Source organism: Aythya marila (assembly GCF_965140915.1).
Source record: "Aythya marila genome assembly, chromosome: 2".
Lineage (NCBI taxonomy): Eukaryota > Metazoa > Chordata > Aves > Anseriformes > Anatidae > Aythya > Aythya marila.
Genome location: NC_139043.1, coordinates 136,328,643 through 136,344,599, shown reverse-complemented (window position 1 = coordinate 136,344,599; position 15,957 = coordinate 136,328,643). Strand labels below are relative to the sequence as shown.

At 38.0% G+C, this 15,957-nt stretch overlaps 1 protein-coding gene across 16 annotated transcripts in view; it reads right to left on the bottom strand.

The window, feature by feature from the left end:
- RIMS2 (regulating synaptic membrane exocytosis 2) overlaps positions 1-15,957 on the bottom strand; it is a gene marked incomplete at its 5' end in the record, with an annotated part of 447,679 nt that overhangs the window by 381,542 nt on the left and 50,180 nt on the right. For 7 of the 16 annotated variants that reach the window (XM_082754487.1, XM_082754461.1, XM_082754481.1 and 4 more), the window contains 2 exons: positions 6,230-6,316; positions 6,717-6,749. The exons of the other annotated variants lie outside the window; for them this stretch is intronic. In XM_082754487.1, the coding sequence (XP_082610613.1) occupies positions 6,230-6,316; positions 6,717-6,749 (120 nt within the window). The remainder of the gene's footprint in view (positions 1-6,229; positions 6,317-6,716; positions 6,750-15,957) is intronic. 16 annotated transcript variants of the gene reach the window in all.

Genomic DNA, 15,957 nt, shown 5'->3' with positions numbered 1-15,957 from the left:
TGGTAATTTTTACCAGTCTCATAACAGTAGTGGTCATGATCAGTCATTAGAACCACACAACAGAAGTTGCTGAGTTACCTCATATTGACTTTATTTGGAGACAAGAATATTTTTACAGTTAAAAAGGTATTTGGGAGATTTATAATATTTGACTTTGAGATAGCTAGATAGCTACAATCTTGGAATATTATTTTTTTTTAATACCATAAATTATACTTTTATTTTCAGCTCATTTACTCTCAGTTTTCTCTCCATCTTCCTGTCTGAGAAAATAAACACAGGAGAGTGCTAGACTTCTTATGACTCCAATTTCACAAGTGTATTGGCTGCAGAGATATATTTTTCTCTTTGAGAAAAATATTCCTTCAAGTGGAATGTGCTATTTTCAACAGGTTCTATTAAAAACCATACTGAACAGCAACTAAACGGACTGCAAATAAACCTGCTGACTATATATAGTGTAACTTTCGTTGAACATTTTTTTATGTGGGTTTATTATCACACTTGCAGTAGTCAATATGATGAAATTCAAAGCTACCTAGTGTTTGGTAGTCACATTGTTTACACAGGAAATTTAGAATACAAAACCAATGATCCATGGATTTATGATAAATATTTGAGAAATGCCAATGTATTTTAACTTGAATTCATTAGAGATTCTAATAAATGGAGTGATCCTTTCAGAAATGGCTTTATTTCAGACACTGACTAAAATATCCACTATAATTAATGGCATGAAGCTCAAAGGAAAATGCTGGGTTCTGTGCCTGGGATGGAGACAAATGGCTGGATAGTAGCTCAGCAGAAACGGATCTCTGGGTGCTGGTCAACAACAGGCTCAACAGGAGCCTGTGGTGTGCCCTGGCAGCCAAGAGGGCAAACCGTATTCAGAGATGCACTAAATGCAGCACAACCAGCCAGCCTAGAGAGGTGATTATTCCACTATATTTAGCACTGCTGTGGCCTCACCTTGAATATCGTGTGTGGTTCTGGGCTCCACAATATAGTCTATGAGGAGAGGCTGAGGGTGCTTGTGTTGTCTGGTCTGGGGAAGAGGAGGCCAAGAGGCGACCTCACAGCTCTCTGCAGCCTCCTGATGAGGGGAAGCACTGAGCGAGGTGCCAGCCTCTGCTCCCTGGGAAGTGATGACAGGATGCACAGGAATGGCACATATCTACCAGGGGTGGTTCAGACTGGGCATCAGGAGAAATTTCTTTACTGTGAGGGTGGTCAAACACTGGGACAGGCTTCCTAGAGATGTGGCTGATGCCCCTTGCTTGTCAGTGTTCAAGAGGCTTTTGGATGATGCCCTTAATAATAAGCTTTAACTTTCATGCAGAAAGCAATAAAAAAAATAAAAATCTTTTGGGTATTTGGATATCTTTAAGCAGCGAATATTAAGAAACTGTCTTTCCTAAGCCACCGTAGTATCTAAGGAATTACATAACACAAGAAGGACTCCCCCAATAAAATTAATAGGCAGCAGGTTTAAAGCAGACAAAAGGTCACAACTCTCCTATACAACACCTAATTAAATTGCAGAATTCATTTCACCAAGTTCTGAAGCCAAAAATATAAATAGGTTTCGAATGGGACTGAAAATGCTTATGGCAGAGAGATTCCTAATGGCTATGAAATAAATGCAGCAATATGTATGCAGCCTTCACCTCAGGAAACCACTACAACACAGCCAAGTGGCTGTACGAGAATTACTCTCTGCGTGCCCTGCTCCATATGTGAGTTCTTAAATATCCATTGCTGGGCATTGCCAATACAGATTATGGGAATACCTCTATTTTGACTGGAGCTTAATACAATCACATAACTTTCCAGGGTTCTTACAAAAAAAAAAAAATATATATATATATATATATATATATATTAAAAAAAAAAAAAAAAAAGATATATAAACTTTAAGTGAAACACTTAGGCACAAAGAACATCAGCAAGTCCTAATGAAGAAAAATCCATATATACCTTTTACAAAATACATGCCATATATATGTGAAGAAACAAAAATTGACAGGCTAATTGTTGAGCAATTGCTCAACAGTTGAAGCAATTTCTTCAGAAGGCAGCTATGGATCCCTACTCTGTAAGGATGCCAACATGGAAAGACCTTGAACAATGCAGGCAAAACTCATGATGAGGTACACAGGAGCTGGAGATAAAAATATTTGTTATCAAGGAAGACCAGATATGCAAGACCACTCTCAATATTGAACCTTTGATCCATCATGACAGCTGGGACAAATGCCCAAAGACTGCAGGAAAGCAAATGTCACTCCTGCCTTCAGGAAAGGCACAAAGGAGGGCCCAGGGAACGCACAGGCCAGGCAGCCTCACCTCAGTCCCTGGGAAGCTGATGGAACAGCTCATCCTGGAAACTATTTCAACAGAGGAAGTCATACTTGACCAACTTTATGAACTTCTGTGATGAAATGAGTGGCTTAATATATGAGTGGCGAGCAACGGATACCATCTACTTTGTCTCCAGGAAGACTTTTGACACCATCTGCCACAAGATTCTCACACAGAAGTTGATGAACTACGGGCTGCATGAACTGATGCAATGTGGATTGACACAAAACTGGGCGGAGTGGCAGATACACCAGAGGGACCTAGACTGGCTGGAGAAGTGGGCTGACAGGAACTTCATGAAGTTCAACAAGGGGAAATGCAAAATCCTGCACCTGGAGAAGAACAACCCCAGGCGCTAGCACAGGCTGGACCCTACCTAGCTGGAAAGCAGCTTGGCAGGAAAGGACCTGGAGCTCCTGCTGGACAGCAAGTTGAACAGGAGCCAACAATGTGTACCCTTGGGGCAAAGAAGGCCAGTGGTATTCAGGGCTGTATTAAGCAAAGTATCGCCAGCAAGTCAAGGGAGATGATCCTTCCCCACCGCTCAGGCCTGGTGAGGCCACACCTGGAGTAGTGTGTCCAGTTCTGTGCTCCCCAGTACAGCAGAGACCTGGACAAACTGGAGAAAGCCCAGCAAAGCATAACAGTATGAGAAAAGGATGAGAGAGCTGGGTCTGTTCAGCCTGGAGAAGAAGAGGTTCAAGGGGGGGATCTCATCATTGTCCATAAATACCTGAAAGGAGGGTGCAAAGAGGACAGAGGCAGGCTCTCCTCTGTGGTGCCCAGTGCCAGCACAGGAGGCAATAGGCACAAACCATACCACAAGAGGCTACGTTTAAACATCAGGAAGCACTTAACTGTGAGTGTGACTGGGCACAACAAGGTTTCCCAAAAAGGTTGTGGAGTCTCCCTCCTTGGAGACTGATGTTCAAAAACCTTCTGGACATGGTCCTGGGCAAGTGACTCTAGGTGACCCTGCTTGAGCAGGGGAGGTTGGACAAGACATCCAGAGGGAACTTTCAACCTCAAACATTCTGTGGTTCTGTGATAAAAAATTCATGTCGAAAGGATGTCAAACTATTCCTGCCTCAAAAATACTTTGAGAGCAAAACGGAATTTATAACACGATACCTTACATTCTCAACCACTAGCATGATTCCTTGTCTGCCTTCTCACACATTTTGTCCTCCCCAGATTAACTGTAAATAAGTTTTCCATCACTGAAATTGGACAGCCAGACGTATCTTAAAATCCATTACAGACTCAGATACTGGCAGTGATTTCAAGTGGAAAATGTGCAGACATTTATAGATAGTGGTAAAAATGTCTTCAGGCATACAGACTTCTGTGTCTTACAATGATCCCCAAGTACAACAGTCCTCTGCAATCCATTAAAGTCAGGAAAAGAAAGTAAATAAAAAAGTTGCACTGTTAATATTTTTGTTCTATTTTTCTCTGTGAAAGTTTACAATAATCACAAAAATTAATCATATTAATTAATAAATCAATGACTTGATATGATCACAAATACACAGTGCTGGAAGACACTTGAAAAAGTCACTTAATCCATTCTCTTGTCCTAGTGAGAACCACCTACACTTGGGTCTCTTGTAACAACAGATATTTACCTTGCCAAGTCTAAGATTTTCAGTGACAGAGCTTCCACACAAGCCCCAGGCAAATTACTTAAGCATTTTAAGTTTTCTTTCCATTAAAAAGTTTTCCCTACCAAACTGAATCACTGAATCCTCCCTGGCACAACTTAAGTTTAATTCTTTCTGCTTCAACACGAGCAGGAAGGAGAAGAGAAAATTTTCCTTCCAAACTACAGCAACTTTCTGCATAATTAAAGATTTGTTCATCTCCATCCCCTGGGATTTTCTCTCCAGTAGGCTAAACCATCTCATATGTTTCAATCTTTCTTTGTACATGCCATATTATTTAGACATATGACTAATCATTCTTATTACTCTCCAATGAACACTAACCACTCCACATCATTTTTGAAATACAAAATGATAGAGCACACACTATTCCAGGTGAGACATTACCAAAGTTTAGCAGAGTGAAAACATTTCTTCACAGCAAATCCAGGCTATTGTGTACACATCCCATTATGCCATTTACGTTGTTCACAAATACTGACTCTTCCTCAGTTGATATATTATTATGGCTCCCATATTCTCTGTAAAAGAACTTCTACTTGGACGGTTTTCTCCAGCCTAGGTCAACTGCATAAACTATCCCTACCTAACAAATTCATCCTGCTGAATAGTATCAGGCCTCTACTGCATGGCATCATAACACCATAACCACAGCTTGTTTTTATTCAGAATATTTTTGGAATATAACCCTGCTATTAAATATCATACTTCTCGCAGCCTTGTGGGATCTGTAAATTCAATGAGTTTACAGCATACTTCATTTCCTAGTTATCTAATAAAAACACTGAAGAAAATTGGTTCCCAGAAATGGCTGTTCAAAAAAATCCTTCCATTATAAGAGTAATTTTAACAATAACAGTATTTATTAGTGGTTTTTCGGCAACTATAACTCACTCATTTACATTGAGAACAGTATTTTGTTTCTTTAAAGCTATATGCTTCACACGTACAATATTGGTAACCAGAACAAATTTTGATGCATTGAGGAGATTAGGAAGACAAAGGAGATGGTGTGAACAAAATTTAATATTGCAAATACCTAACCATAATCAATAAAGAAAAACTCCACTACTAGTAACATACACAATTTAGTAAGAACTTCAGTGAGGAAATAAGACACAGAGCTCAAAATAATACATTGCCTTACAGAATATCAATTTTATGGCCTATTTCTCTGTTCAGTTTTGTCAAAATTTCTGTGTATTTTCAAAAAAAAAAAAATTAACTCTTTTCATGCCCTTGAAGTATGAAATGCCACTTAACTGTACATATTTAAAAATAAACTAAAACTGATTCTGCCTCAAATAATATGCATGTCTTAAACCTCTTACACATGGGTTCAAAAGCAAACATTTATTTTGTAATGTGAAATTATAAAACAATCATTTTAAAAAGAAAATACATAACCATTTAAAGTTCACATAATATCAGATGTCACATTTTAAAATCTTAAAATTTGATATATATTTTTTAGTTTTTCATTAGGAAAAGAGTATTTTTAGCTTCATGCTTTAAGTTCCACTCTAAGACTGAATGTCCTAGCTTTGCCAGTTCCTGTTAAATCATAACATTTTCAGACTGAAAGAAAAGTAAAATTTTTCACACAGCTCTCATACTGGCTTAGCACTGTAGAGGGTCCATGGATGAAATAATGGCCCCATCAAAGTCAAAACTCCCCTGAATTTTGACAGAACCAAAATTTCACCTTATATCTGCTAAAGTTTTGAAACTTTACAGATATTTTAGAAGCATGAAAAAATGAAATGGTATTTTCCTGGTCCTTTAAGAGGTCTTCATGTTATATAGATTTGTATAGCATTCTATGCATGATCAGTACGATAAATACCATGCATGTGCATAGATATGCTATATATAATACATGTCTTACCATTCAAGCTCTGCATGCACAGAAAACACATCACTTCACTGAGAGTTTCACGTATGGAGCATTTGCAGAAAAAGGCAAATGGAGCAGTAGTATTTCCTCTGATTGTTTTCTAATATAACCACTTAAATTACTGTTAAAAATGTCAAAGTTGATTTTCAGCTTTCCCTTTGCCAATGAGGGTTGGAAAGCAAACAGTGTCAGCTTGTAAAATGCCTTCAGCAGGATGTTCTAAATGGGCAGTTCTTATAAACCTACTCTCCAGTAAGTTTTAATGCTATACAGACATTACTTAGTCTACAGAGAGCAGCTTACTTACGTCTGGGGCTCCTTTTCATTTTGCTGCTTTTGCTGTGGTTGAAGAACGTTATTTACCAGCTCAGTGATCCCACTAAAGGGAAACCACCTGTTTAAATAAGCAAATAATGTGACTGAATAACCAATAAAACCAGACTAGTTCAAATGTTTTCTTATCCAATGATAATAGAAAATATACAGGCGGAAAAGCTAGAGCCAATGGGAATGTTAGCTGCAGTACTAAATCAGCCACTAAGGGAGGAAAGGGAAAACAAAGTTTTACAGTTAACCAGTTCACAAGCAGGCAGCAAGAACCTACATCCAACCGAGATGTGGATGAAGTAAGAAGCTGCAGGCAGCTCTCTTACAAGCCAGTCAGGAAGCAGATGGCAAACTAACTGCAGCCTATCAGGTATTAGGGTAAGCTAATACCATCAAAGGTGCAGAAAGCAGAACATGGCAAAGGTAGAAAAGTCAAGCCTACTGCACTTTTAAGATAATTTACTTACTGTGTCAGCTGTGGTTTTTGCTCTTCTTTGACCCTAAAAAGATAAGTTTGCACAACTGAGTGCAACATGTTGTAAAACAACTACCCTGAAGTTTTATAACCTGCATCAAATCAGTAGGAAAAAAATCTTACCCTGAGTTAAAAGGAATTCCCTTAATATTTGTTGGGCATCTATAGTATTGGGTATTTTGTGCTTATTTCCATTTAGGATTAAAACTGGGGAAAGCCAAATATCTAAAACTTCTCGTTACAAAATTGAAATCAACGCAGTTTCTTCTAACTGGCTTCCAATTCTTTGGACAGAATAACATGTTAGAACATTTCCAGCAATACATTCAACTACAAATGCAAAGGAAGGTGTTTTGATTATCTTTACTATCTATTTTCTATATTTTTATTTTACAATCGAATTACCTACCATAATTCAAGGTGAATTTAAAACATGTAACATCATTTAAAACACAGCACCCTAAACTAACAGGTTAAAGGAAAATCTTCTCTGCGTTTATGAAACTACAATTATGTCAGTGTCTGCAGACAACGTAACTCTAAAAACTAAGGAGGGAAGACTAAGGAACTTGACTCTGAGTGAAGTTTACTTTTACTTGCTAGAAGAAGTAATTAGATAATACATACAGCAAGTCTGCATAGTACTGATTAGTGTTTGTCCATCATCTTCAGGAAACCATTGTATCTGAAATACATGCTTTAATTTGAGTGAGCAAGGTGATGTCCTATGCAATTCCTCTCCACTAAATCCAAGAATAGAGATGTGTACTCACAGGCAATATTTACATCTCTCTAATATTTACTCTCTCTCTAATTGCACCTATCTGTCCTAAATATCAAGTTAGGACCAGTTTCCCTTTACATTCAATGAAACCAAACAGGTTCCTAAATAGATGTCCTCAATGTCCCTTACTTAGCTAGGAGGGGAGTGCAGGCTCATAATTTAAGCAGATGCTTAACTTCAGATAAAAGACTAAAGCTCACAAAAATAGCTCCACATCTCCTCCTCCATATGACATGTCACTGTGACTCCTCCTGTGAACAGGGTTCAGTGACTAGACAAGAACTAAATAAGGGAAGTGGACACTGATACAGTGAAAATTTTGAAAAAAACAAAATTTAGTACAGAAAGAGAAAACTGAACATGAGCACACAGTGAACAGTCCTCTAGCACAGCTTGCCTTTTCAGCATTTTAGAAAATTATAGTGAAAAAAAATAGGTAAAAGTACAAAACCAAAAACGCAGGCAGATATATTTTGAAGTTAAGAAATATGGAAATAAAAATTGCTCATGCAGTTGCAATTCCACTCCGCCATGCATTTTAACTGCAGTATCATCTTTCACCGTGAGATACCATACTGTTTTTTCCACACAAAAAAATAGGGAATTGGTATCTGTACCTTCTTGTACTAGGCACCTTAAAACAGTTTATAGCCTCCAACTTTAAGGGCCTGAAAGCTGTATTTGGTAAGCTGTGAGAAGGAAGTGCCACTGGACCAAGAAACCTGAATACGCAGTTCCTCCATGCTTCCTTATATTCCTCTCAGTATATGGCTCCCAAACGTATTTACTGGACACTTAAATTAGTGTTTCATTGTGAATTTTTCTACTGAAATAAACAAATGAAATACGAATGTTTCACACATTGAGATTACAACCAATGCCCTTCCTTTGGACTGGGACCATGGTCATTTTTGTAACATGCAGAATTGAGACCGAAATAGAGTGAGATCATAATTTGCAGTAACGCACACTTCTTCAGAGCTCCATTTGAAATCTTTGTTGTGTTTTTGTTTTTTTTTTTTTCCCCAAGAGGATTTAGCATCTTTACATAATTGTGTGTGTTCAGTGACTTCAACTGCAGCTGCAAATCCTTTGTATTTCTGAAAATCTTACAATCAGATTCAGAACCACTAAAGAAACGTTTCCCATTAGTAGCCACCTTGAAAATCTGCATTTAAAATGGTTTTCCCCTCATTTTATAGGAGCACTGTGTTCTAAGTCAGGATATGATTTGCTTCCGCAATTGAAAATATCTCCCCTGAAATACTCTTTTCTCCTACAATTCTGTGTCTCGTCCACTGTACACTTTCCAACACTGCAGTTACGTGAGGACAAGAGCCTCTGTTATTATATAACTATGACGCATCCTTGAGTACTATCCTCATACCCTTTAGTCCCTTGATTAGGCAATGATCTTTCTTGACTTTATAGCGACAATGGAGGGGAAGCTAGAATTTGAAACGAAATTATTAAAAATATCTATTGAAAAAAACAGATTCTACCATATGAAGTTAAGCTCTTGTTGACCTTGTGGGTCAACAGGCCTGGATCCTTTGGGTGTACAGCACAGACATTTCTCATCCAAGGTCAGGGAATAGATTGAGATTCGGCACCCAAGTCAGCAAGCCAGAGGGAAAGGGCTGCTAATCTCCTTCCAAAATACTCTTCAATCAGACAAATTAGGAGTAGAAGCTGCAGTAACTCATAGAAATATTAATGCATTTAGATGAAATACAAGGAATGTGTTTTAACACAATGGTGGTTTAAATAGTTTTTTTTAGACAAAAGAGGACTGATAGGACTCCAGATTCTTAAATCCTGTCTAGATACTACACATTGCGTTGTCCTTCCTTCGGTTACAAGAAGTACCTTGTGTTTTACTAGGGAGTGTACTCCCAGATTTCCCATATATAAATTGCCTTTTCCCCTCCTTTCAAAAATCAGCAACTAATAATTCCTTACAAGAACTGGATTAACATGTCCAATATATATATGTATATATATATCCATTTACTCATCAGACCAACTGAAAAATCCCAAACCATGTAACTACATTCCGTTTCTTTCAGACTACGTCTTAACTTTGCCTTCCCACACCTTTTCAATCTGCCTTCTAGAAACTCCACCAAGAAGGATGCCGGTTCTAATTATTGACCAGAAACAATTTCCCATAAATACCTGCTTATTAAGACCACCAGCAGGCTGCAGATGATGTGATCAGCAGTGACTGGGACAGTGCATTTTAACAACTCAAAACATTAAGTAATTCTCTACCTATTTTCTTTTTTGATGAAAATTTCTGTCCCTACAGGAATTCAATCAACACTGTGTACAAACACTACATAAATTCTTAAACGCTGAAAGAATCTGAAACCGTTATCAGTTCACAACTTACTTTCCACATCTCATAATTCCATATCCTGCATCACCTTATTGACTTTAAAACAAGCCACCATTTTTCTGCTTGCCAACAATAAAGAATTTTTGCACTTTACAAGTGTAAAAGTGTGTAAGTTGTCTGGACCCTCTGCGCTTTGAAACATTCACAGTACCAATCCTCTTGTGCTCTTCTGCAAGCCTACACAGTGCAAGTGCCAGACCCTTTGACCTCAAGGCACCAGCATCATTACGTTAGACCTCAAGTCTCATTCAGCACTTCTTTATGTTAGAACCTCTCTGTGTACTCTACGCTTCCTCAAAGGTCATGGCTAGTCCCACTGGTAGAGAGAACGAATAGGAGGACAGAACAGAGAAGTGAGGGAAGAGAACAAGAACAACAGAAGCAGGAGAAGAAGTTGTAAAGGTAGTGAAAATAACACAGTTTTCCTCAGCCCTATAAATTCTTAATAATTTTCTATTCTTCAATCCACTGCTATCAGTAAAAGCACTTACCTAAAATCTATTGTGCCAAAACCATATAGGATTCCTCCCAAATGTGTTGGTAAACTAACAAGTACTCTGTCACCAGACCTTTCCTCTACTTTTACATGCTTTGGTGCATAGCCACAAAAACATGCGGGTGGTATTCAGGTGCCTAAATCCATGATAATGACCCATAAAATACTCCGTATACCTTCTAGATGGGTGAAATTCAACAGGTACCAAGTTCTTCTCCAGTGAAGCCTGGGGATATGCACATTTCAGAACCAGCCATCCTTGCCAGGAATAAAGATCTACTTCAAACACGACAGCGCTCTCAACATTCAGATTTGCCAGCCACGGACCTACAGGCACACGGAGATCGGGTCAGCAGGAACAGTCTGAGTGTACCTCGTGTCTCCTGAAACACCGGGAGAAGCACAAGGCACGTAACACACCACCTCACTTGGGTTTCAAGCACTGCAGGCCTGTACCTGTGTGCCTTTGCTCAGTAAGGGTTAGACGAGGCTACACCAGGACAGAAAGATTTTTCTAGCCCTTCTGCTGAGAGGGCTGGAAATACAAACCTACCTCTTGTTTGGAATTCTGACTTCCCTCCTCCTCCTAAAAAAGTATTTATTATTAAAATTCATGTTGTAACTGATGTTGGATCACTTTAATGAAGTCGTTGATGTGTTTTTTTTATTAAACACATTGCCTCTGAAGTCCAGCAAGTGGGACACTTCCAGGAAATTTTAAGTTTGGGGAACACATAGCCTAACGGCCCAAAACTCAAAGCGGAGTATACGTAGTCTCCATGAGAAATGCACATTACACCAAACTTGATTAAGAATTAAGATGAGATTAAATATTAATGCACAGAACTACTTCGTTTTCCCAAAGCAAATCACCCAGGAACAATGAGGGACGGCCTCAGTTCTATAAAAAGCACCTTCCCGTCTTGCTTCCCCTGCAGATACAATACCGACACTGACCCCAGCCACGCTCACAGAAAAGAAGTAGAGAATAGTTGGGTGAAGACTGCAGATATAATTGTCTCAGATACAGATTTCTAGTTATCCACATAAAAAAATAAAAATCTGGAAGAGCAGTATCTTTCAAATAAACACAACAGCATGAATGCTAACTCCTTGACACCCACACACATTATAAAGTGAATTTAACTTAATACTGCCCTCGGGTTTTGCATTTGTTCTTTGCATTCCAGATCCCACTATCGCAGACAACAGTAAAGAGCCAGCAGCTAGCTCAAGAGTCAAGATGCCAACACACAGGCTTCAACAGACATATTCTCCCTCCTCACCAATTCTCTCCGATTATTAACAGATTTCAACTATTCCAAAAACATTTGATAACCAGAAAATGTCTTCTCAATGCAAACATACTGAAAGGCACAGACTAAAGACAAAACTGTAAGTTCGGTTTATAGATTTTACGTTAGATACTGCTATTTCTTGCACAGCTGTCCAAAAAATGGACAAACTGCTAATTGACAGGGCTACTGTAACTGTAAATCCCCAATAAAGTATTCTGAGTATCTCCATGAAACTTTCCACAGATTAAAATGCAATTACTAAATGAGTATATTCCAGCAATCTTCAAAAAACAAAGCATTACCCAATATGAACTGGGCTGCAGATGGCATGGAAAGTGAAAAAGAAAGCAAAAGCAAATGAGTTCACACTCTTCATCACTTTTTAAAAATACCGATTAAGGTACGGAATTGTATCCCAGGAATCTATGCATTCCTATTTTCACAGCACATGAACATCACAGTCTTTTAAAAAAATTTGCCATCACCAATATTTCTGTTATGTAGAAGAAAATCATCCCCAACATACCTTGGAAAATGACACCAAAAATAAAATAGTATTTAAATAAATAATGATAACATTCTGTTAGCCTTCCCCTCTCCTTTCCTCCTGCCTCCTGCTCTCTCTGAAAATGGCATTCGGTGTATAATTCTGTTTAAACCACCCCGGGAATGCCAGTTCCATTGGTCTAACTAGGGACCATGTTGAAAAAGAGGGAGGTCATCTTCTCCATCCACATTCAGAGGTTTTCACCACTCTGTCTTGGACTGTAAGGTCCATTAATCCATTTTCCTAGATTTCCTGCTGTGGACTCTTTCTTTTCTTTTTTTTCAAATCTTTGGAACAGTACCCCAGTGATATTCCCTCCACCAAGTGACAAATCAAAAAGGAAAGAAAAAAAAAAAAAAAAGATTACTGTGCAGTGATTACCTGCTCACAACTCAAGTCTCACTTTGCCTGCATCCACTCTTGACAAAATAGTAAGCAAAGCCACAAAGTAAAGCATGTATAAAATCTGCATTTCCCTTGAAAGAGGGAAATTTTTTAATTCATTTAGAGAATATAAGTAATTGAGTGAAGAAGGATCATATTTTGGACAATACAATAATGTCTTTTCAAAGAAAAAAAATTGCCTGATGAAGTGTTCAAGTGATTTTTCTGACTGATTCTGACCTGACCATAACAACGCTATCAGCGGTTTCTGCAAAAACAACTTGGAGATCAGAAGCTGAGAGGTAATTGAGCATTTGATACTGCTAGAGAAGCAGGTGAAGTTAGATGCTTGGAATAGAAATGGTATCTGTTAACACAGAATAAATTTAAACCCACCTAAATCCTCGCTGAAGTGGTTAAACATCACCTGAGGTCCAAACTGAAGGAATATCTAAAAGTACAAGAGAGGCAACAAGAAAACCCCATACACACTTTCGGAATAAGCACAGACCTATAGACGATGCTTTACGGTGGTACAGACTGAATGAGCTGCCTACAGGACCTCAGATGAAAATCACCGATAAACACAGTAAATTCCATACAACTACAACTACGCTGACATTTAGGTGATAAATAGAAACCGGATGAATTTATCAAAGATGCCAGACAAATATGTCTCAGGGTGGAAACATGATAGCAACATCTTTAGAAAATTCATACCGAATGTAGTTCATTGCTATTTGAAAACGTAACATTCAACAACACCACACTTGGCTTTCAGATCGGAGTGGGGAAACTGACAGGAAGTTTTGATTATTTCAAAACCAGCCCAATAAATGACACGGCTTATCTTTGAACATGAATTCCTCAGGGCAAAAATGTTTCCTATTACTTGCTTCCGGAGTAAGAGACACTGTGAGCTATAACTGAATTCAGAAGCTTGTGCATTATGTGGTACAATCCCATCACTGCCTTTCTGCATAACCACAATGAGTTAATAACTTTAAAAACTAATTTTTTCCAAGAGCTGTTGGTAGAAGAGCCTTTAGATATATGGTCATTTTGGAAATCAATCCTTTAAAGACTGGTGACCATAATCTCTAGGAGATTTTCTGGGTTCCTCCTATTCCTTAATAGGAAGCCTCCACATTTCTCCTAGCCTTCTCAGACTTTTTCTTTTCATTACGGTCTTGCTGTTGAAACCATAAATTGAGTGTCTGAATCACAATGAGTACACGAGCGTAGTACAACTGTAATAATAAATAAGCACTACGCTGAATGGTATCCACTGTGTTATGTGCCGTTCCAATAACTAATTCACGGATCAATGCTCTCTCTTGAAGGTTATCCAAAATTGGAAGCAGGAGGCCTCAACCAGGGAGGTAATATCGAAAGGTCAGTGTTAAAAATCTAGTATTTGTCCAAACCTACCACATTGTTTGAACTGAGCTAATGCAGCTTCATCCTATAATTAGCAACCAAGAGTATTTTGGTTATCACAGAGCAAGTGGGAATTTGTAACCGTCAGCACTGTAAGTGGTTGCCATGTGGAGCGCGCCAGCTGCCTCCCACTTGGGTATCTTGTGTCTGCCGAGGATTTATGAGAAACCTAGGAACAACATGTACAAAAACTAGGAACAGCAAAAATTACAGGGCGATAATTAATATAAAGTTTTGAATGAAGCAGAGTTGTCAAATAGGGGCAATAAATACAGCTAGAATAATGTAACCTTATTCATCCTGTGTAAAGAGGCTTTGAGCAACCTGGTCTGGTGGGAGGTGTCCCTGTCTATGGCAGGGGCGTTGAACTAGACGGGCTTTAAGGTCTCTTCCAACCCAAACTGCTCAATAATTCTATTAACGCAAGAAAATACATTCAGTGAAAAAGCGTCTTCCAATCCTAAAATTCCAGAAGATTTTTATCATTTGTCTCATCTACTAACTTCAGTGAACTAGGAGTTTCACCATTTTGAGCTTCTCAGGGTAAATTATCCGTTACTTGGTAGTTGTACCATAGATAACAGGTCGAACATCAGCATTAATTAACATTCAAAATGTAAAATCAAAAATTAGATTGTGTTAGAAAACCAGTAAGAGCAAAACAAAGATCCAGTCAATGCACATGAAGGCTGCCATAGGCAGGAGTTGAAAAGAGCAAGCACATTTCAATGAGTCCTTGAGCCCCAATAAATATTACTTGACTAGAAGCTTACCTATTCATTTTCTAACGGTTCTTTTAAAAAGCAGCTAATATGATGTAATTCTTTACTATAGTGAATTTCCAAATCTAATTTCAAGGACATGAGACATTAAACTTAAGGAGGTAAACACCTCCTTGAGTTTAATTGGTTTCTTCTGTCAGTGGACTGCTTTCTAGACAAAAAAGCTACGTTCCTACAAATGCTGATTTTCTTCTCTTTAACAAGCTACACTGTAAGACTACAGTTTAATCATCTAGACAGTAAGACAATAGTTTAGTCATCTATCCTGGCAGTAGATTTGATAACACTACTGTCTCCCTCATGCAAGCTACTTTTCTATAATAGTGCATGCATTGAAAAATGTTTGAATTACATACATTAGTAGAATCCAGTCTCCTAATGGAGATCAATTTTTGACAGCTAGAATTTTCAGCATATAGCTTACATACTAGCTGAAAAAATCCATATTTGAATGTCTATTTGTCTATTTTTAGACAGAACTGAAGAAATTTCTTATTACCTTCTATTAACGTTGTTACTTTAGCCAAATTTTGAATTAGCTTTCCTTCCTTTTTAAGACCACGTTAACAAACAGTTACTTAGAAAATATTCCTTCAGTACAGTCCTTGAGACAAACACTCCACACTTACACCTCACCTTACTTCCAAAAATTCAGGTTTCACCCCATGAGATGTCACGGGTTTTGGCAGGGACAGAGTTAATTTTCTTCATTGATGAAATACGTGCATAAATGTATCTCAATGTAAACCACAAGTTTATAAACCTACTCAAACTTCAGCAAATCTGCAATTTCCAAGCACAATTTGATCAACAGATAAGTTTTAACAACTGATAACAACTGATAACCAAACACCAATTTAGTTGTTGTCCTACATTTGTTTTTCTTAAAAAGAGAAATAAATGCAATTTAAAATGACTGGAGGGAGAGAGGGACTGAAAGGGGTTGTTCTTAGTATTTAATTCAATTTAAATGAAAACTTTAAATTATAGTGACTTTTGAATTCATCTGAGAGTCTTCTACGTTCTTGTACACTTGTAGGTATATCTAGACACATACAAGGCAAAAACACTGTGATTTTTTATTTCTTTTTAACTAGATCC